Source organism: Leucoraja erinacea, chromosome 5, assembly GCF_028641065.1.
Source record: "Leucoraja erinacea ecotype New England chromosome 5, Leri_hhj_1, whole genome shotgun sequence".
NCBI lineage: Eukaryota > Metazoa > Chordata > Chondrichthyes > Rajiformes > Rajidae > Leucoraja > Leucoraja erinaceus.
Genome location: NC_073381.1, coordinates 3,406,002 through 3,427,946, shown reverse-complemented (window position 1 = coordinate 3,427,946; position 21,945 = coordinate 3,406,002). Strand labels below are relative to the sequence as shown.

General features: G+C 48.6%; 1 protein-coding gene across 3 annotated transcripts in view; it reads left to right on the top strand.

The window, feature by feature from the left end:
- The window catches only part of crybg1a (crystallin beta-gamma domain containing 1a), a 213,426-nt gene that overhangs the window by 140,673 nt on the left and 50,808 nt on the right, over positions 1–21,945 (top strand). For all 3 annotated transcript variants that reach the window (XR_008723420.1, XM_055634998.1, XM_055634999.1), the window contains 5 exons: positions 8,261–12,335; positions 17,094–17,138; positions 17,422–17,540; positions 20,509–20,677; positions 21,615–21,754. Coding sequence is in view for 2 of the 3 variants with exons in the window: in XM_055634998.1 (XP_055490973.1) it covers positions 8,261–12,335; positions 17,094–17,138; positions 17,422–17,540; positions 20,509–20,677; positions 21,615–21,754 (4,548 nt within the window). In the remaining variant the exon portion in view is untranslated. The remainder of the gene's footprint in view (positions 1–8,260; positions 12,336–17,093; positions 17,139–17,421; positions 17,541–20,508; positions 20,678–21,614; positions 21,755–21,945) is intronic.

Genomic DNA, 21,945 nt, shown 5'->3' with positions numbered 1-21,945 from the left:
AAACAGTCCCTAGTGCGTAGGATATAACTAGTGTGAACTGGGTGGCCGTTAGTCAGCGTGGAAGGGCCTGTTTCCACAAACTATCTCTAAAGAACTGTTGATGCGGAGTTTTAGGTTTTCGATTGATAATCTGATCAGTGACCATTGGTGTTTATTGCACTGCATTCAACCAGTGTGTGATGAATCATTGTCACTGCACAATAGTGCTTTCATACAGACTCAAAACATCTAATGGTGGAAATAGATATCTTGGAGTTGCTTCAGGCACTTAACATGTTTTCCATTCCTCTGTGCCACGGACACTGCTTGCATTATTTCAAGTCTGTTCATTTGGTCTCACAGACGCTCGCTGCCCTCTTGCCCTCCCCATAATCTGCAAAAAAAAACCTTCAAAGAATGAGATTGCATCAAATACTTTACCAGACATGGTGTCTGATGCAAAGATCTTGTGCAAATTATGTAAAACAGTTGCTTCTGCTGCTGCTGCTGCTGCTGCTGCTGCTGCTGCTGACATTACATTGTGGCTAGGCTTGGGTTGCTGACTGTCTCGTATTAGCCGGGACATACCGTGTATTGGGCTAAATTGGTTTGTCCCGTACGGGACCGCCCTTGTCCCGTATTTGACCGCTACTACACGGGTCGAGGGGACTGTCGGGTTTGAGCGCCGCGTTCGGCCCCCGCCTCACCCGTCCTGATGTAGTGCAGCCCGTGGAGTGCAGCAGCAGCACCTCGCCCGTCGGCAGCCCGGCCAGCTGTCCAACCTTCGGACAGTTGCTTACCGCCGACACCACCACCCCTCCTTCTCATGGCCGATCATCGGTTCATGAGTTGGATGGGGTGCCGGACTTTGGCCCGGGCCAAAACACCTCAGCTGGCCCGCCGGCTGGGCTTTGTGTTACAGTCCAGCACCCGGGCAACTCATCATTCACCCAGCCACGGCCCGAGTCGGTCAACGAATTGCCGTCGGGAAATTTGTCCCTTATTTTGACCTCGTGTCCCTTATTTGGGAGTGAGAATGTTGGCAACCCTAGGCTAGGCTATGTCTTGGGTAGAGTGAATGTGGCCTGGATAGAGTGGATGTGGAGAGGATGTTTCCACTGGTGGGAGAGTCTAGGACCAGGAGGATCTAGGACCAGAGGGTACAGTCTAAGAATTAAAGGATGCACCTTTAGAAAGGAGATGAGGAGGAAGTCCTTTGGCCAGGGGGTGGTGAATCTGTGGAATTCATAGCCACAGACGGCTGTGGAGGCCAACTCAATGGATACTTTTAAGGTGGAGATTGACAGATTCTTGATCAATTAAGGGCCTGTCCCACCAGCATGCGACCTGCATGCGGCAAGTGCGACCAAACCGGAAGCGGGTGCCGCGCGGAGGTCGAGTGATCCCGCACGAGTTGACGTGAGGTCCGAGCGAAGTCCGCGGGAAGTTCACGCATGACATAAGGTGTCGAGACGCTGCGCATGCCCGTCGAGGCTCTGTATACGACTGCGGGCCAGCAGGACGTTGCCACGCGGAATTTTTGAACACGGTCAGTTTTTCGGAGCCCTGCGCGATGTCGGGACCAGCCCCGCACAACTCCATACGGCTCCGGCGATCGAAGTGGGACCGGCCCCGCGAGGCTGGGCAGCTCAAGCGGCCACGTTAGGTCACGCTCGCCGCATGGAGTCGCATGCTCGTGGGACAGGCCCTTAAGAGTGTCAGGATTTATGGGGAGAAGGCAGGAGGACGGGGTTAAGAGGGAAGTCTGAAGAAGGGTTTCGGCCATAAACGTTGCCTATTTCCTTTGCTCCGTAGATGCTGCTGCACCCGCTGAGTTTCTCCAGCAATTTTGTCTACCTTTTCCAGCATCTGCAGTTCCTTCTTAAACAGGGTTTGAGAGGGAAAGATAGAACAGCACTGATTGGATGGTGGAGTAGACTCGATGGACCGAGTACTGGAATTATCTGACTAATGAACTAATTATCTGATTAGATGGCGTATAAAGCTAAGCTTGCCGCTGTACCTTGACACACATGATGGTGATGCATCTAAACATGAGTCATCGAAACTCACTCGTATTTCATCACAGCTACTTAGCTCCACCATTCAATAAGATCACAGCTGCTCTGACCATAACTTGAACGTCATGTTCCTACTTATTCCCATGCCCTCATTTTCAGAGGAGTGGCACAGCGGCAGAGTTGCTGCCTTGCAGCCCCAGAGACCCGGGTTCGATCCTGACTGCGGGTGCTGTACAGAGTTTGTACGCTCTCCCTGTTGGTCGAGTGGCTTTTCTCCGGTTTCCTCCCGTACCAAAGACCTGCAAGTTTGTAGGTTAATTGGCTTTGGCAACTTTGTTAATTGTCCCTAGTTTGCGTAGGATGGTGTGAGTGTACGGGGATCCCTGGTCGGCACGGACTCGGTGGGCCGAAGGGCCCGTTTTCGCGCTGCTTAGGTTCACAAGGTTAATTCCCGGGATGGCGGGACTGTCATATGCTGAGAGAATGGAGCAGCTTGGCTTGTACACTCTGGAATGTAGAAGGATGAGAGGGAATCTCATTGAAACGTATAAGATTATTAAGGGTTTGGACACGCTAGAGGCAGGAAACATGTTCCCGATGTTGGGGGAGTCCAGAACCAGGGGCCACAGTTTACGAATAAGGGGTAAGCCATTTAGAACAGAGACGAGGAAACACTTTTTCACACAGAGAGTGGTGAGTCTGTGGAATTCTCTGCCTCGGAGGGCGGTGGAGGCCGGTTCTCTGGATGCTTTCAAGAGAGAGCTAGATAGGGCTCTTAAAGATAGCGGAGTCAGGGGATATGGGGAGATGGGAGGAACGGGGTACTGATTGGGGATGATCAGCCATGATCACATTGAATGGCAGTGCTGGCTTGAAGGGACAAATAGCCTACTCCTGCACCTATTGTCTATTGTATCCTAAACTAAACTTATTTCTGGTAACATGTGTAGGAAGGAACTGCAGATGCTGGTTTACACCAAAGATAGACACAATGCTAGAGTAACTCACCAGGTCAGGCAGAATCTTGACCCAAAACGTCACCTATTCCTTTTCTCCAGAGATGTTGCCAGACCCGCTGAGTTGCTCCAGCATTTTGTGTCTGTCTCTGGTAGCATTTTACCCCCGTATTTATTCCAAGGAAATGTGCTGGCCTCTTGTGATTTTAATACCGTAACCCTCCCCAACTTCCAGATCCTCATAGACAATAGGTGCAGGAGTAGGCCATTCGACCCTTTGAGCCAGCACCGCCATTCAATGTGATCATGGCTGATCATCCCCAATCAGTACCCCGTTCCTGCCTTCTCCCCACATCCCCTGACTCAGCTATCTTTAAGAGCCCTATCTAGCTCTTGAAAGCATCCAGAGAACCGGCCTCCACCGTCCTCTGAGGCAGAGAATTCCACAGCCTCACAACTTTTTGTGTGGAAAAAGTATTAGGTCATCTTTGTTCTAAATGGCTTACCCCTTATTCTTAAACTGTGGCCCCTGATTCTGGACTCCTCAAACATCGGGAACATGTTTCCTGCCTCTAGCGTGTCTAAACCCTTAATAATCTTATATGTTTCAATAAGATTTTCCCTCTCATCCTTCTAAATTCTAGAGTGTACAAGCACAGCTGCTCCAATCTCTCAGCATATGACATATGACAACCTTGCCCCCCCCCCCCATCCCGAGAATTAACCTTGTAAACCTACGCTGCACTTTGCAAGAATGTATTACAAGGGCAGGTACCCTGTTTGCTTCAACCTGGTTTGTTTTCCAGTCTGTTGAATGCCTCTGCTTTCTACCTGATAACTTATCTCAGCTTTGAATAAATAATACTACTTTGCCACACTTGCAGAGCTCGGATAAAGCAGGTTTAGAAGATCAAGTCAAGAGTGTTTTATTGTCGTGTGTCCCAGATAGAACAATGCAATTCTTACTTGCAGCAGGACAACAGATTATGTTAACATAGTACAATGTAAAGGGCCTGTCCTGCTTGGCGATTTATTTATTTTTTCAGCGACTGCCGACGTCATATCAGGGTTGCCAAAAGGTGTTGAACATTTCAAAATCCAGCGGCGACAAAAAAACGTTGCGATGCTTTAAAAAAAGCATCGCGGATCAATACGCCATCACGCCGGGAATTTTTCTGTCAATTATGCCGGCATCTGTGGAAATCTTTGTCACAAAAGTCTGCGGAAGCCGTCAATGGATATTTTTAAGGCAGGGAGGTAGATAGATTCAATCAACCTTTATTGTCATCTTACAAGCAACAGTTGTACAGCGCAAAATGAGAAGACGTTTCCCAGGGAATACCGGAGCATCGCACATGAAATTTAAAACGTTTCACACATAATAACACTAAAAACAATCCAGTCCCTGATGGAACAGTAAAAATAAATAAATAGTTAAAAGCAGGTAAAACACAATGTTAAAATACAATAAACCAATCATAAAAATGTCCGGGGCAGCTGATTTGAGTGGCCAGTGCCAGTTATTAAAGTGTCCGTGCCAGCCGCAGAATCAAGTGACTGTGAGTACAGAGTGACTGTTTAGCAGCCTCACAGCCTGTGGCAGGAAGCTGTTTAGCAGTCTTGTAGTCCGGGCTTTGATGCTTCGATATCTCTTGCCTGATGGCAGGAGATCCAGGTGTATGTGGAGGGGGTGCAGTTTGTCCTTAGCAATTCTCTGAGCTTTTTTCAGACAGCGGCTCTGGAACAGTTCTTGTACCGAGGGTAGGGAGACGCCAATGATCCTCTCTGCTCCCCTCACTACCCTCTGCAGAGCCTTCCTGTCCGAGCAGTTGCAGGTGGAGTACCACGTATTTATGCAGTACGTGAGTACAGACTCCACCGTGCCCCTGTAGAAAGTCCTGAGGATGTTGGTGGGGAGTGAGGCCTGTTTTAGTTTCCTCAGGAAGTGCAGTCGCTGATGGGCCCATTTGACAATCCCAGTGTTGTTCCTGGACCAGGTGAGACTGTCTGTAATTTGCACTCCGAGGAACTTTATGCTCTCCACTCTCTCCACTGCAGTGCCACTGATGTTGAGGGCTGTGTGTTTTGGCTGCGCCCTCCTGAAGTCGACAACCATCTCCTTCGTTTTGTCGACATTTAATTCTAGATTATTTTTGCCGCACCAGTCCACTAGTTGTTTCACTTCCTCCCTGTACATTGATTCGTCATCTCCGCTGATGAGTCCCACCACTGTTGTGTCATCCGCGAATTTTATGATCTTATTGTTCCTGAATCTGGCAGCACAGTCATGTGTGAGCAGTGTGAACAACAGCGGGCTGAGCACACAGCCTTGAGGGGAGCCGGTGCTCAGCGTGATCGAGCCTGAAGTGTTCTTGCCAACACGGACTGACTGCGGTCTCTCTGTCAGAAAGTCCAAGATCCAGTGACACAGGGTGGTGTTGAGGCCCAGCAGGGTTAGTTTCTCCACAAGTCTCTGTGGGATGATGGCGTTAAACGCTGAGCTGAAGTCAATGTACAGGATTCTGGCGTATGTGTTTTGGTTTTCCAGATGCGTGAGTACTGTGTGTGGCGTGGTAGAGATGGCATCATCTGTAGAACGGTTGGGGCGATAGGCAAACTGGAGGGGGTCTAACGATGAGGGGAGGCTGGCAGTAATGTGGGGTTCACCAGGCGTTCAAAACACTTCATTATTATTGGGGTCAGGGCAACAGGGCGGTAGTCATTTAGGCAGGCAACAACTGGTTTCTTCGCTATGGGGATTATTGTGGAAATTTTGAGGCATGTGGGGACAATGGCTTGACTAAGGGAGATGTTGAAGATGTCTGTTAGCACCTTGATCAGTACGGGTGTCAGGGGTTATGGGGAGAAGGCAGGAGAATGGGGTTAGGAGGGAGAGATAGATCAGACATGATTGAATGGTGGAGTAGACTTGATGGACCGAATGGCCTAATTCTGCTCCTATCACTTATGACCTTACGTACACAGTGCACAATAATAGTGCACAGAGAGTTGTGAGTCTGTGGAATTCTCTACCGTGGAGGCGGTTTCTCTGGATACTTTCAAGAGAGAGCTAGATAGGGCTCTTAAAAATAGCGGAGTCAGGGGATATGGGGAGAAGGCAGGAAAGGGGTACTGATTGGGGATGATCAGCCGTGATCACATTGAATGGCGGTGCTGGCTCGAAGGGCCAAATGGCCTACTCCTGCACCTATTATCTATTGTCTATTGCAATAATAACAATAATAGTCTATACTGTTTATAGTAGTTCATAGTCTAATATTCTATAGTAGTTCAGGGCTAATTAAACAGGGGCTGGTTGAAATGGTGAATCTGACAATCCAGCGGACTTTGGTGTGGACTGATAAATTTTCCAGACTACTGGATATTACTTCCCAACACCCCAACACACTTTGAATTGGGAGCAAAGAACTGCAGATGCTGCTTTATGCCACAGATGGGCACAAGGTGCTGCAGTAACTCGGTGGGTCGGGCAGCATCTCTGCGGACAGAGTTTAGTTTAATGTAACGTGTGTGGAGGTAGAGTGAAAAACTTTTGTTGTGTGTAGGCCAAAGGATGGGTGACATTTTGGGTCAGGACCCTTCTTCAGTTTGAAGGGAGGGGGAGGGAGGGGGAGAAAAGACCCTAACGCAGCCACATGCGACCTCTGGTGGGGTGGTACATTGGGAGGTCCATTGTTGGTGGGGAAGGTGTGGTCTCAAGAGTGATAAAATGTAAACTGTGAAACTGGTAAAAACGACCAGGATTCAGGAAGGGGGGGGGCAAAGAGGGAGTTACTTAAAATTAAATAACTCGTTGAACTAGTTTTGTTCATGATGTCACGGTATTATAATAAATAATCAGGGTGACACGGCGATCGAGCTGCTGCCTCACAGCGACAGAGACCTGACTACGGGTTCAACCCTGACTACGGGTGCTGTCTGTACGGAGTTTGTACGTTCTCCCCGTGACTACCTGGGCTTTCACCAGGTGCTGCGGTTACCTCCCACACTCCAAAGACGTACAGGATTGAAGGTCATAACGTCATAAGTAGAATTAGGCCATTCGGCCCATCAAGCCTACTCTGCCATTCAATCTTGGCTGATCTATCTCTCCCTCCTAACCCCATTGTCCTGCCTTCTCCCCATAACCTCTGACACCTGCACTAATCAAGAATCTGTCTATCTCTGCCTTTAAAATATCCACTGACTTGACCTCCACAGCCTTCTGTGGCAATGAATTCCACAGATTCACCACCCTCTGACTAAAGACATTTCTCCTCATTTCCTTCCTAAAGGAGCGTCCTTTAATTCTGAGGCTGTGACCTCTAGTCCTTGATTATTCCATTAGTGGAAACATCCTCTCCGCATCCACTCTATCCAAGCCCTTCACTATTCCGTATGTTTCAATTAGCCCCCCCCCCACTTCATTCTTCTAAACTCCAGCGAGTACAGGCCCAGTGCCGACAAACGCTCATCGTAGGTTAACCCACTCATTCCTGGGACCATTCTTGTAAACCTCCTCTGGACCCTCTCCAGTGCCATCCTTCCTCTGATATGGGGCCCACAATTGCTCACATTATTCCAAATGCAGCCTGACCAGCGCCTTATGGAGCCTCAGCAATACATCCCTGTAGACACAAAACGCTGGAGTAACTCAGCGGGACAGGCAGCGTCTCTGGAGGGAAGGAATGGGTGGCGTTTCAGGTCGAGACCCTTTTGATTTAATCCAGCATCTGCAGTTCTTTCTTACTCATTGCATCCCTGTAATTGGTTTTGGTAAATTGGCCCCAGTGTGTAGGGTAGGACTTGTGTACGGGGGAATCATGGATCGGTCTGGTCTCGATGGGCTGAAGGACAGCACTGTCTCCAAGATTAAACAAAACTGAAACTTTAGGGTTCAGAGGAGCGTGAGATCCAGGGACCTGGTAAGTTTAGGGGGAGCATGGGGGGATCAGAGTGCCAGTGTCACTAGAGGGCGTGTGGACACTGGTCTTGATTTGAGTCTTTGGTACGACTCTTTGGGCGATTGTTCACGACCATACAGGCTTCATCCTGCGACATGTCGCCAGGGTGTCGCCTGTATAGTCGCGAGTCGTCTCCTCAGTCGCCCAAAGAGTTGTAGCGTTGTTCTGGTGGCCGCTGGGTTTTCAACATGTTGAAAATATTCGGGGACCTGCAACGACCTATGACGGGTGCCGGCAGTCACCGAAAAAGTCGCGCAAGTGGGACAGGCCCATTAAGGGTCTTGCTGGATTATTGAGCAACCTTCTTCACTTCTGACACTTGTGTGTTTTCTTCTGACAGGCCATCCATTGAAAAGAAAGGAGAATCCGATGCCGAGACCGACTTTTCGAACGAGACTGAAATCACTACCGAGGAGGAAGAGACCATTCGAGTGCTGCTGCCTAAAAAAATGAGTGCGACCAGTCACCACCAAGTCGACTTCTTCACCACCAAGGACCTGCCTTTGGGCTCAAACGTGAATCAGACGTGTGTTGGAAGTATAAAGATTCAATTACAAAACAAAGCGACCAGCCGTGCAGACGATAATATAACCGTGACTGGTAAGAGGCAGCCAGACGCTGCCCAGGATGTCGCGGCAGCTCCTGGTGCCATCGCAGACTCTGGACATAAGACGGACGAGGTGTACCAAGTGAAAGCTGACCGCACGAAGCGCGTTCCCGCCGAAGAGCATGGAGACGCGGGCGCAAAGACCGCCAGTGCCCCAGTTGAACGCCTGTCTTTGGAAACCCTCGCTGGTATGGACGCTGGCAAATCGCACGGGGCAGGCTCGACCGAGACGGCATCTTCAGCATTGTGCAAAGGCGGTGAGGAGATAACCCCGTCATCTCCCAAGGGCGCGCCACCTCCTGACGTGACTTTACCCGGAGTTGAGCCGGGTGTCGCCTCGAGAAGTATTGATGGGACCGCGCCTACTCCTGTCCCAGCTGTGCCCGTGACTGGAGCTAAAATACAAAGTGAAGACAAGGTCACATTGTTCACAGCAGTGCTGGTGTCTGTAGACCAAGCAGACTCTGCAAAGAGTGTCAGTAAAACCACGGCAGTTGAAGTGGATTCTGAGCTTGATCAGCAGAATACAGCCAGAGGAGGAATTCAAGTTGGTGCAATTAAAGACACGGTGTTACCTCAGAAAGGGAAAACGTCCGCAACTGTATCGTCCGATAAAGAGGAGGATGCAAACCATCTTCCCCAAAGAGGGAGGTCAAGTGATGTGATGGCCAAGGGTGGAACATCTGAACAGCAAAGTCCACCGATGGAGGATGTCTCCAAAGCCGTGTCTAAGACTGAGGAGAAAAGCCCCACGAGGATTGATGACAAGAAGTCCATTGTTGCCGCAGACGGTACAGGAGGCAGGCTTGGTCAGGGGACTTCACCAGAGTTGCCAACTAGTGACTGCCAAGCACAGAGCTCACCTCCCCAGCCCCAACAAATGATTGAGAGTGCTCGACCTGAAATAAAAGCAGAGGCGGATGCCGATCGTGTCAACGGGCAGTTGAAAGACCGAGAGCCTTCATCCGCTGAAGGTGCCTCGACCGCACATGTTGGTCCACCCCGCACGCAAGCAGGAAAAGTGGAGGTGACCGATGGATCGATATCACGCCTTGAAGTGTCTCCGCCCGAGAAAGAGGGTGCAAAGCGTTTGAGTGACCAAAAGTCGGGTGGACCGACGGGTGATGCTGCCCGACCTGTGCAAGCGGAGCCGATGAACACGGGACCCAAGGAGAGAGAAACCAGCCTTGTCTCGTCTTTGTGTGCACGCGCACCTGAGATTGATGCTGATGTCTGTGGAAATGTGGTTCGTGACACTGAGTCAGGACCTAATGAGGCAGCTACAGGACCTGCCCTGCCTGTAGAGCAAGGCATGTCAGCCCTCCGAAACGACGCCTCTGGAAGCGAAGCGAAGCCGCCACTCCCAAATCTGCAGCCGTCTCCGACTGCGGAGGCCGTGATTGGAAATGAAGTGCCTGCAGAACACACGGATGAGCACATTGATAGCGTTGAGACAACGAAGGTTCCCCCTGGACCTGCACAGACTTGTGAAGAACGCACAGCTGCAGCGTCTGAAATGGCACGGCACGCCACTGGAGACGGTGTTGTGGAGCATCAGGACTCCTTGGTCACTCCAGCGACCGATGGCCCTGCACCCGTGGTGCCGAATTCACCGGAGGCGCAGCCTGGAAAGACGGTGATGCAGGAGAGACCTCCTCCGTCGGAAGAAAGGTCTGAAGGGCAGAGTGAGGCGCGGGCACACTGTTTAGACGAGCAAAAATCCGACCCGGGTGCGCCAACAAGGGACACCGTTCCAGCCGCACCGATGAACTCTGAGGAAGCAAATGGCTTTCCGCCCGTGTGCGAGCAAGCAACTAGAAGGGAGACTGATACCTCAGCAAATGTTGTTCGTGGCACTGAGTCGGGTTCCAGCGGGGTAACAGTAGAGGTGCCGCTGCCTACCCAGCAGGTCACGCCCACACCGCAAAATAACCAGTCTGACTTTAAAGAAACGACAACATTTCAAAATGCGCAGGGTCTCGAAACGTTTGCAGCTGAAATGAGTAAGAAAGTGACGATGGAGCAAACTGGCGACTGCGAAGTGAAGAATGCAACTGGGGAGCAGAGGCCAACGTTCACGAGCACGGCCCTGCAAGAGGGCACAGAGTCCAACGGTGTTGCCGCGCAGCGGAAAACCTCGGCAGGAGCCACCGCTGAAGGTGCCTTGCCTGGAGAGTTGGATTCTTCACTGACAAGCCAAGGGGAAAATGAAGTGTGGACCACACCTCCTCTGAGCATAGGAGGAGTGTCAAATGTGTCCACCAGTGCTGATCTGGACCCACAAGGGGCAGTCACATTCCCACTTGGAGACAGTGAGGCTGTTTGTTTACAGGCATCTACTGCAGTAGACCCTGGAGTTGGGAAAGATGTCCCTGCAGATGGTTGCGTTGCCACGGAATTGGGCTCCACTGAGACCCGAGGATCTCCTGTCCATTCACCAGAGACGAGCTCATCTGGACTGGAAAGCGGAGGTTTGGATACAAATAAGACTGCCCCTTCGCAGAGCGCGCGACTATCTGAAGCTGCCGAACTGGCCCTGAGCGATGGTTCTTCCAGGGGGGCTTCCTTGGAGCAACGTGGTGGTGGTGGCGGTGGTTCAGAGGAGACAACGCCCGAGTTTGCCTCGCCCCTCTTGTCCAGCACACCTAGAGTCCAACATCGGGAGACTGAACCGGAGAGTACGATGCCAACTTTCAGCTTGGGGGCAAGGTCGAGGGACTCGCCCACCAAAGGTTCCGCAGTTGAACAAAGGACAGAGACGGGGGCACCGACAAGTGAAGACTGTTTATCGGCGCAAAAAGCGTTGGAACCGCGACCAGGTAAAGTCATAGTAAATGACACTTTTGTCGATGATGCGTTTACGAATAAGTTAATTGCCGGCCTGGATTCCACAGCGGATCACTTTGCGGGGGCTCTGGAACCGACGGGCTTCAGCTTCCAGCCAGAAAGTGAAATGTCCGCTTCGTTAAACGGGGGGCGCAGCTTGGACAGTTCTTCCGACATGGACAGCTTTACGGAGACGATACGCCGCTACGGCAGCCCCATTCCCCTGCCGGATAAGAGGCAGCGCCTTCCCAAGGTGCCGCTGACACCGCCGTTTGCCATGCCTCCAATACAGGAGAATCAGATGTCGCCGAAAAAGTTTGACCCAAGCACGTTCACCTTCGGCTTGAAGAGAAGCGGTTCCCGCACAGGGGACGGGCCGACCGCCCTCCTGAAAATGCAGCAAACTGAAACCAGGTCCAAAGTAGTCAAGCGGATATCGGCCGAGAATAGTTTGCTGTTCAACTCTCTCAACAGCAGAAAGCCCCAGTTCCGAAAGCACGATCCCGTCCGCGACGACCTTGCCCCCGCATCCGACAGCAAGCGATCGCGTTTGGAGACGGGAAAGGCCCTTGACCAATCGTCCAAGCTGCCGGAGGAACCTGCGGGGAAATCCGACCATCTCCCGCCGCCAACACTGGAAAATGACATCGCTGACGGATCCGCACTTGACTTGTCGAATCCAACCTCTGCACAGGACCAGTTGCCGGAGAGCGCGGAACATTTTTCGCTATCCAATGCCGCCAACGACGAAACGGATCTTGTGTCGGAGAAACACTCGGAAAATGGGCTAACCATCCCGAATCTGAAACCGAACATCTTGGAGATTGATACGAATTTTGGGGCTACCGTGGACACTAATTCGTTGGCCAATGGGCCTTCGATCCAGGGACTGGATTCTCTGCACAGCGACCAAAGTTTCCCTAGCTTCTTCAGTACTGATTTCTCTCCTGGATCTTTGTTGCCTGAACTTCCAGAAGTTGGGGTAAGTTTATTTTTGGGTATTAAATAGTTGGCATTGTAGTGCGTGGGTCTCAAAATGAGGCAAGTAGTCCGAAGTTTGAGAAGCACTTTACTTTAATTCCTCCCGGTTCAGGGGAAGACGAAACCAGGTTAAGATGGCACCCAAACCCTGCCTTTTATACCCTCCGGCTAAGGACCGCCTCCGGACTGCACCACTCCTGTGCCGAGGGGTTCGGCAGTATAATGGGACGACCCTTAGGAGCCACCACAGCATCATGAATTCAAAATGAATTACAATGAGGGTTTCCTTCAATGTTAAAGGGCCTGTCCCACTTGGATTTTTTTTCAGCGACTGCCAGCGTCAGTTGTACAGGGTCTTGGTGAGATCACCACACCTGGAGTATTGTGTACAGTTTTGGTCTCCTAATTTGAGGAAGGACATTCTTGCCGTGGACTCGGTGGCCCCTAGGGTCTTGCCATATAGGGAGTGCAGAGAAGGTTCACCAGATTGATTCCTGGGATGTCAGGACTTTCATATGAAGAAAGACTGGATAGACTCGGCTTGTACTCGCTAGAATTTAGAAGATTGAGGGGGGATCTTATAGAAACTTACAAAATTCTTAAGGGGTTGGACAGGCTAGATGCAGGGAGATGGTCCCGATGTTGAGGAAGTCCAGAACAAGGGGTCACAGTTTAAGGATAAGGGGGAAATCTTTTAGGATCGAGATGAGAAAAACATTTTTCACACAGAGAGTGGTGAATCACTGGAACTCTCTGCCACAGAAGGTAGTTGAGGCCAGTTCATTGGCTATATTTAAGAGGGAGTTAGATGCGGCCCCTGTGGCTAAAGGGATCAGGGGGTATGGAGAGAAGGCAGTACAGGATACTGAGTTGGATGATCAGCCATGATCACATTGAATGGCGGTGCAGGTTCGAAGGGCCGAATGGCCTATTCCTGCACCTATTTTCTATGTCTATGTCATATCAGGGTCGCCAAAAGATTTTGAACATTTTAAACATGTCAAAATCTAGCGGCGATATCCAGAACCAGGGGTCACAGTTTAAGAATAAGGAGTAAGCCATTTAGTACAGAGACAAGGAAACACTTTTTCTCACAGAGAGTGGTGAGTCTGTGGAATTCTCTGCCTCAGAGGGCGGTGGAGGCCGGTTCTCTGGGTGCTTTCAAGAGAGAGCTAAATAGTGCTCTTAAAGATAGCGGAGTTAGGGGATATGTGGATAAGGCAGGAACGGGGTTACTGATTGGGCATGATCAGCTATCATCACATTGAATGGTGGTGCTGGGTCGAAGGGCCGAATGGCCTATTCCTGCACCTATTGTCTATTGTCTATTGACAAAAAAAATGTGGCGGCACTTGATAAAACACCGCGTGTCAATACGTCCCGCCGCAAATTTTTCGGTGACCTGATACATCAGTCAATGATGCCGGCAGTTGCCGAAAAAATCGCCAAGTTGGACAGGCCCTTTAGATGTCCAAATATAATTTCCCAGTAGATGATATCCATCTTATTCATTTAGGTTTAAGAAAGAACTGCAGATGCTGGAAAAATCGGAGGTAGACACAAAATGCTGGAGAAACTCTGCGGGAGAGGCAGCATCTATGGAGCGAAGGAATAGGCGACGTTTCAGGTCGAGACCCTTCTTCAAACCGAAGTGTCTCGACCTGAAACGTCGCCTATTCTTTCGCTCCACAGATGCTGCCTCTCCCGCTGAGTTTCTCCATCTTTTTTTGTCTACCTTCCATCTTATTATTGGAATCTAGATTTTTTGAGAATGCAAAATATAATATGGGAAAATACTGTAAATGTTAAGGTTTTCAATTATGCTAATAGCAAATCCACTGACATTTGAGTATGAATGTTAGTTAAATGGGAATAGGAACAGCAGGAACTGTCGATGATGGAACCATGCAGTTGTACAGGGTCTTGGTGAGACCACAACTGGAGTATTGCGTCCAGTTTTGGTCTCCAAATCTGAGGAAGGACATTATTGCCATAGAGGGAGTGCAGAGACGGTTCACCAGACTGATTCCTGGGATGTCAGGACTGTATTATGAAGAAAGACTGGATAGACTTGGTTTATACTCTCTAGAATTTAGGAGATTGAGAGGGGATCTTATAGAAACTTACAAAATTCTTAAGGGGTTGGACAGGCTAGATGCAGGAAGATTGTTCCCGATGTTGGGGAAGTCCAGGACAAGGGGTCACAGCTTAAGGATAAGGGGGAAATCCTTTAAAACCGAGATGAGAAAAACTTTTTCTCTGGTAGAGTGGTGAATCACTGGAACTCTCTGCTGCAGAGGGTAGTCGAGGCCAGTTCATTGGCTATATTTAAGAGGGAGTTAGATGTGGCCCTTGTGGCTAAAGGGATCAGGGGGTATGGAGAGAAGGCAGGTACTGGATACTGAGTTGGATGATCAGCCATGATCACATTGAATGGCGGTGCAGGCTCGAAGGGCCGAATGGCCTACTCCTGCACCGAATTTCTATGTTTCTATGTTTCATCTGTGGAGGGAATGGACAGATTAGGTTTTGGGTCGGAATCCCAACTTCAGAACCTGGAGGCGGGCCCTGACCTGAAACGTTGCCTGTCCATTCTCTCCACAAATGCTGCCTGACCCGCTGAGTTCCTCCAGCACGTTGTTATATTTAAATGGGAATTGTCACGTTGTGCCTTTCCAAGGTCTCTCAGCAGTCATTTTGGAAATCATTGGTCATTAAACATTTTGCTGTCTAGACATTGATCATGCAAAGCCTTGTTAAATGAAGTGCAGTTGCAGCAGATGAGGTTGGAGGAGGTGCAAGTGAACCTCTGCCGAACCTGAAGGGTCTGTATGGGCCTCCCGCCCAGTCAGTGAGGCCCGCACACAAATTGGAGGAACAGCACCTCGTATTTTGCTTGGGAAGCTTACAACTCGGTGGTATGATTCTTGATTTCTCTAACTTCAAGTAACCCTTGCATCCCATCTCTCTTTGACCCTGCCCCACCCTAGTCGTCATACTAGTTTCACTATTGTCCTGTTGCGTATAACTCATCACCTAGCCCACAGCCAACAATGGACCATTGTGTGCTCCAATTTTTCCTTCATCATTGTCACTTTTTTGCATATCGTTCATTCATTTGTTCTATATCGCCGCCTATATCTCGTGTTTCCCCCTACCTGACTCTTAGTCTGATGAAGGGTCTCAACCTATTTCTTTTTTCCAGCTATGCTGCCTCGACCCGCAGAATTTCAACCCTATTACTTTGCTCATCTGTTCACTTTGCAGGTACTCCAGCTACTTGTGTCTATCTTCTTGCTAAATGAAGTTTTCTTCACAAACTTTGAAGCAGACCATTTGTTTGGACTAAGCCTCCCCAAATGTAGTATTGGAGGCAGTACAGCAGCCCCAAGCATTCACATTCCCTAATAAAGTATTCCCCAGATCGACTGGAAAGGGTGCGGAGAAGATTTACGAGGAATTTGTCGGAGGCCCGAGGGTCTGAGCTACAAGGAGGGGTTGAGCAGGCTAGGACTCTATTCCTTACAGCGCAGGAAGATGAGCGGTGATCTTATAGAGGTGTACAAAATCATGAGAGGAATAGATCGGATAAACGCAAAAAGTCTCTTTGTGAATTGAGAACCAGAGGACATGGATTTAAGGTGAGGGGAGGAGAGGGGGGGAGATTTAGTAGCAACTTGAGAGGTCATCATTTTTTACACAAAGGGTGGTGGATGTATGGAATTAACTTTTGGAGGACGTAGTGGAGGCAAATAGTATCGCAACTTTTCAGAACGATTTAGCCAAGTACATGGATAGGACAGGTTTAGGGGTATATTTGTTGCAGTTGCAGTTGTACAGGGTCTTGGTGAGACCACACCTGGAGTATTGCGTACAGTTTTGGTCTCCAAATCTGAGGAAGGACATTATTGCCATAGAGGGAGTGCAGAGAAGGTTCACCAGACTGATTCCTGGGATGTCAGGACTGTCCTATGAAGAAAGACTGGATAGACTTGGTTTATACTCTCTAGAATTTAGGAGATTGAGGGGGGGATCTTATAGAAACTTACAAAATTCTTAAGGGGTTGGACAGGCTAGATGCAGGAAGATTGTTCCCGATGTTGGGGAAGTCCAGGACAAAGGGTCACAGCTTAAGGATAAGGGGGAAATCCTTTAAAACCGAGATGAGAAAAACTTTTTTCACACAGAGAGTGGTGAATCTCTGGAACTCTCTGCCACAGAGGGTAGTTGAGGCCAGTTCATTGGCTATATTTAAGAGGGAGTTAGATGTGGCCCTTGTGGCTAAGGGGATCAGAGGGGTATGGAGAGAAGTCAGGTACGGGATACTGAGTTGGATGATCAGTCATGATCATGTTGAATGACGGTGCAGGCTCGAAGGGCCGAATGGCCTACTCCTGCACCTAATTTCTATGTTTCTATGATATGGGCCAAATGCAGATAGGTTGGACTAGTGTAGATGGGACATGTTGGTCAGTGTGGGCATGTTGGGCCTAAGGTCCCGTTTCCACACTGTATGACACAATGGGAAATTTCTACGCTGTTATACGATGTGCCTTTGAAAACAACACCTCTGTAATAATGAGGTTTTTCTAGTGTTCTGATCAAAGTGGCATTATAAATGCAGTTTCATAAAATTTCACACACTGTTTGCATCTTTATTTGGAACTCATTATGTATGAATTTCTTTCAATGTTTAGGCAAAGCGTATAGAATAGGCATTTCTGAATGAAAATTAACCATTTTCACATTTTATTTACAGATACCAGAAAATGAACCTTTAAGATTAAATTCCAGACCTGGAAAGGTAGGAAACGTATCCTATTATTTAATTAAGTAGTTTTGTAAATAAAACGCAAAGCAAGATGTTTAAATTGAGGAATTAATTCCTGACCTTCCGATCTACCTTGTTGCAGACCACGCACTTTTTTTTAACCTGCACTTCCTCTAACACCAAATTCTGCACCGTTTATTTTCTCTTCTGCAATTCCTGATGTTCATGTTTGCTATAATTCGCGTGGATAGCGCATGAAACTACATTTTGCATTGAATCTTGGCAATTTTGACACTTACCCAAACTTCTTTTTCAGATTGTCATTTATACTCAGCCCGGACTTAATGGAGACACTTTTGAATTCTTTCATGACGTTCAGGATGCTACATCTTTGAATCTGCCCTCTGAAATTACCATTCGAATAGTAAGAGGCTGGTAAGATATGATGCAAATTTGCAATGGGATGTTTCACTAGATTGGAGTCGAGGGAGCAAGGGAAGGGATTAGATGGGAGGTTGGGGAGAAGATAAGATGTTGGCTAATTCTGTAATTTACGATTGTTGATATGTTATGTACTGCCCGGAACAATAACCACAACTGGATCTAACAGTTGTCACCATTTTAACTCCCCTAGTGCAGTGGGCAGGTGCTATAAACCTGCACGGGAAGGTAGACGCTCCCACCCCCATGAGTCTCGGGCAGATGGGACTCGTCTGCCTGGGAAGGCAGTCCATCCAGGAGAGGGAAAACTCTGATTTGAAACCTCCACTGCCTTGTGGCCATATCCAGTCATGGAAAAGGCTCCAGGAGTAAACCTCAAAACAATCCGGAGTCGGAGCGCCCTAAGGTAGTTTGTCGTTGTCTACAACCTCGCTCTGGCAGCTCCTGCGACGGCGCTGGTGCCAAACTGTAACGGCCCTGCTGTTCCTTTGGATCGATCAGCGACGTGGAGAGGGGGGGACGTGCTGCATGGGCAACAGCCTGTCCTCCATATGACATCGATCGCCCAGGCTTGCATCCCACTAGGATGCATCACCCATGGTCAGTCATAACCGAGGGGTGGGCCCCACTAAACTCCCCTTCCCATTTCCACACTGGCCTTTCTGTCCTGGCGCTCCACCATTACCAGAGTGAAGCCACACTCAAACTGGAGGACCATCACCTCGTATTCCGCTTTGCTAACTTACAACCCAACTCACCGAATAGTGAAAGGCCTGGATAGAGTGGATGTGGAGAGGATGTTTCCACTAGTGGGGGAAGTCTAGGACCAGTAGCCTCATAATAAAATGGCGTACCTTTTAGAAAGGAGATGAGGATGAATTGTTTTTAATTTTTTAGTCAGGGTGGAATCTATGGAATTCATTGCTGCAGAAAGCTGGGGAGGCCAAGTCAATGGGTGCTTTTAAGGTGGAGATTTGACTGATTCTTGATTAGTACGGGCGTTACGGAGAGAAGGCAGGAGAATGGGATCAAGAGGGAAAGATATATCACCCATGATTGAATGGCGGAGTGGACATGCGGGGCCCATATGTCCTACTTCTGCTCCTATAACATATGAAGATAGTGTGGGAACGGGCCCTTTGGCCCATTGAGTCCATGCAGACCATCGGTCACCCATTCACACTAGTTCCATGTTATCCCTCCTTCTCATCCATTCCCGACACACTGTGGACAATTTACAGAGGCCAATTAACCAACAAACCTGCACGACTTTGCAATGTGGACGGGGATCGGAGCCTACCCGGAGGAAACCCACGTGGTCACCAGTGAGAACATGCAAACTTCACATAGACAGCACCCGAGGTCAGGATCGAACCCTGGTCTCTGGCACTTGAGTGGAAGTACACAACCGATTGCGAATTCTCAACCTATTTCCATTTTAAAGGCAACGTATGCAACAGAGGGTCGGCAACCTTGTTCTGCATCGGGGCCAGGACCCATGTCTGACAGATGGCGGGCCACATCTATCGCCATAGTGTGACACTTGGTGTTGCTTTTCACATTGGTTTTCATGAGTTTTTCAATTGGTTTTCTGCAGTTCCCAGCTGGCCTGCGTGCCCTGGGTCTAGCTGTAGCACCCTGGTCACCTACATGCACTGGGACTGGCTGCAGCGGTTCCCAGATCGCGAAAACGAATTGAAAAAAAAAATCAGACTGGGGGCCGGATGATTTCGGGTTACGGGCCGGATTCGGCCCGTGGGCCGTAGGTTGCCGACCCCTGGTTTACAAATATCCTGATGAATTCATATGTTAAGTATAGTAAAAGTAGCGACAAGAGAAATAGAAACAGGGCTTCAAAATGCATGTAGAATTATTATTGGCTGCTATTTGTAATATTGAGTGTATGGAACAAGCTGCCAGAGGAGGTAGATGAGGCTGGGACTATCCCGGCGTTTAAGAAACAGTTAGATGGGTACATGGATAGGACGGGTTTGAAGGGATATGGGCCAAACGAGGGCCATTGTGGGACTAGTGTAGGTGGGACATGTTGGCCGGTGTGGGCAAGTTGAGCTGAAGGGCCCGTTTCCACACTATGACTGTGGTATTCACCTCTATGACTGCCATGGTGGTGCAGTGATAGAGTTGTTGCCTTATAGCGAATGCAGCGCCGGGGGCCCGACTACGGGTTCTATCTGTACGGAGTTTGTATGTTCTCCCTATGACCCGTGTGGGTTTTTCCGAGATCTCTTGTTTTCTCCCACACTCCAAAGACGTACGGGTTTGTAGGTTAATTGGCTTGGTAAATGTAAAAATTGTCCCTAGTGAGTGTAGGATAGTGTTAATGTGCGAGGATCACTGATCGGCACGGACCCTGTGGGCCGAAGGGCCTGTTTCCGCGTTGTATCTTTAAACTAGACTATTAGTGGAAATATTCCAAATTTATTATAACCATATAACAATTACAGCACGGAAACAGGCCATCTTGGCCCTACAAGTCCGTGCCGAACAACTTTTGTCCCTTAGTCCCCCACCTGCCTGCACTCATACCATAACCCTCCATTCCCTTGTCATCCATATGCCTATCCAATTTATTTTTAAATGATACTAACGAACCGGCCTCCACCACTTCCACTGGAAGCTCATTCCACACCGCTACCACTCTCTGAGTAAAGAAGTTCCCCCTCATGTTACCCCTAAACTTCTGTCCCTTAATTCTGAAGTCATGGCCCCTTGTTTGAATCGTCCCTATTCTCAAAGGGAAAAGCTGGTCCACATCAACTCTGTCTATCCCTCTCATCATTTTAAAGACCTCTATCAGGTCCCCCCTTAACCTTCTGTGCTCCAGAGAATAAAGACCTAACTTGTTCAACCTTTCTCTGTAACTTAGTTGTTGAAACCCAGGCAACATTCTAGTAAATCTCCTCTGTACTCACTCTATTTAATTTTTTTTTTCCCCAAATAGTTGGCTGCTTTATGAAAAACCAAACTATGAAGGGAGCAAGGTTGTGTTGGAGGAAGGCATCATGGAGATGACAGATATTTGGGGAAAGAATGTGAATGAAGACAATACTGATGCTATATCTCCACCCACCTCCAATTCATCGGTTGGATCAATACAAAGAATAGTTAAGGTGAGGCTGTTTCCCAATTAATTTGGTCAAAAAGTAACCAATTTCTGATGCTTGCCTTTGTTTTCCAATTGGTATCCGAACAGATATAGTGTAAGTTATTCTTCTTCTGGGAGTTCTTCCCCAGAAGTCTGAAGAAGGATCTCGAACTGAGATGTCACTTATCCATGTTCTCCAGAGTTGCTGCCTGACCTGCTGAGTTTTACTTTAGAGATACAGCATGGAGGCCCGTTGTGTTTAAGAAAGAACTGCACATGCTGGAAAAATCGAAGGTTGACAAAAATGCTGGCGTAACTCAGCGGGTGAGGCAGCATTTATGGAGCGAAGGAATAGGCGACGTTTCGGGTCGAGACCCTTCTTCAGACTGATGGGGAGGGGGGGGAGACAGTAGGCTGTCGGAGAGCTGGGTAGGAGAGGCGAAGGGGGGAGAAAGCAAGGACTACGTGAGGATATGAGTATTGATTTCTCTAACTTCATGTAACCCCTGCATTCCCTCTCTCTCTCCATCCCTTCCCCCAGCCAAGTCACACCAGCTTCTTGTTCTCACCTGGCAAACAGCTAGCAACGCCCTGTTTCCTTTATCATCATTGTTTTTCATTCATTTGTTCTATATCCCCCTACATCATTGTCTATATCTCTTGTTTCCCTTTCCCATCACTCTGTCTGAAGAAGTGTCTCGACCCGAAGTGTCACCCAACCCTTCCCTCCAGAGATGCAGCCTGTCCCGCTGAATTACTCCAGCATTTTGTGTCTACCCTTGGTTTAATCCAGCATCTGCAGTTCCTTCCTACACAAGTGCAAATAGGATCTCTTTTTTTGCATCCCAGCAATATTTGTTATTATGTTTGATTATCATTGGGATTTTGTTTTGTGTGATTCTATTTTAAAGTCTCCAAATGTGGACTGTGGTGATTCAATGATTTAATTTGATATCTTCCAGGGATGGTGTTTGCCTGAAATAGATTTATGTACAGAGTTAGATGGTTTGGGAAGAAAAACAACATATTATGATGAAATGGAAGAAATACAGACATACGGGATTCTGGACCCAACATTATCTCTTGAAGTATTTTCGGGCAGGTATGTTGAATATTTCAAATGTTAAGTGTTTATTTTTGATTATTGCACTAACAGGAAATGTCATTTAAATGCCCTGCCTATAAGTCTATGTAAGAATTGTGTTAGATGATTAAACAATGTTACATTTTACATTAGATGATTTGGAAATACAGCATGGGAACAGGCCCTTCGGCCCACTAAGACTATGCTGA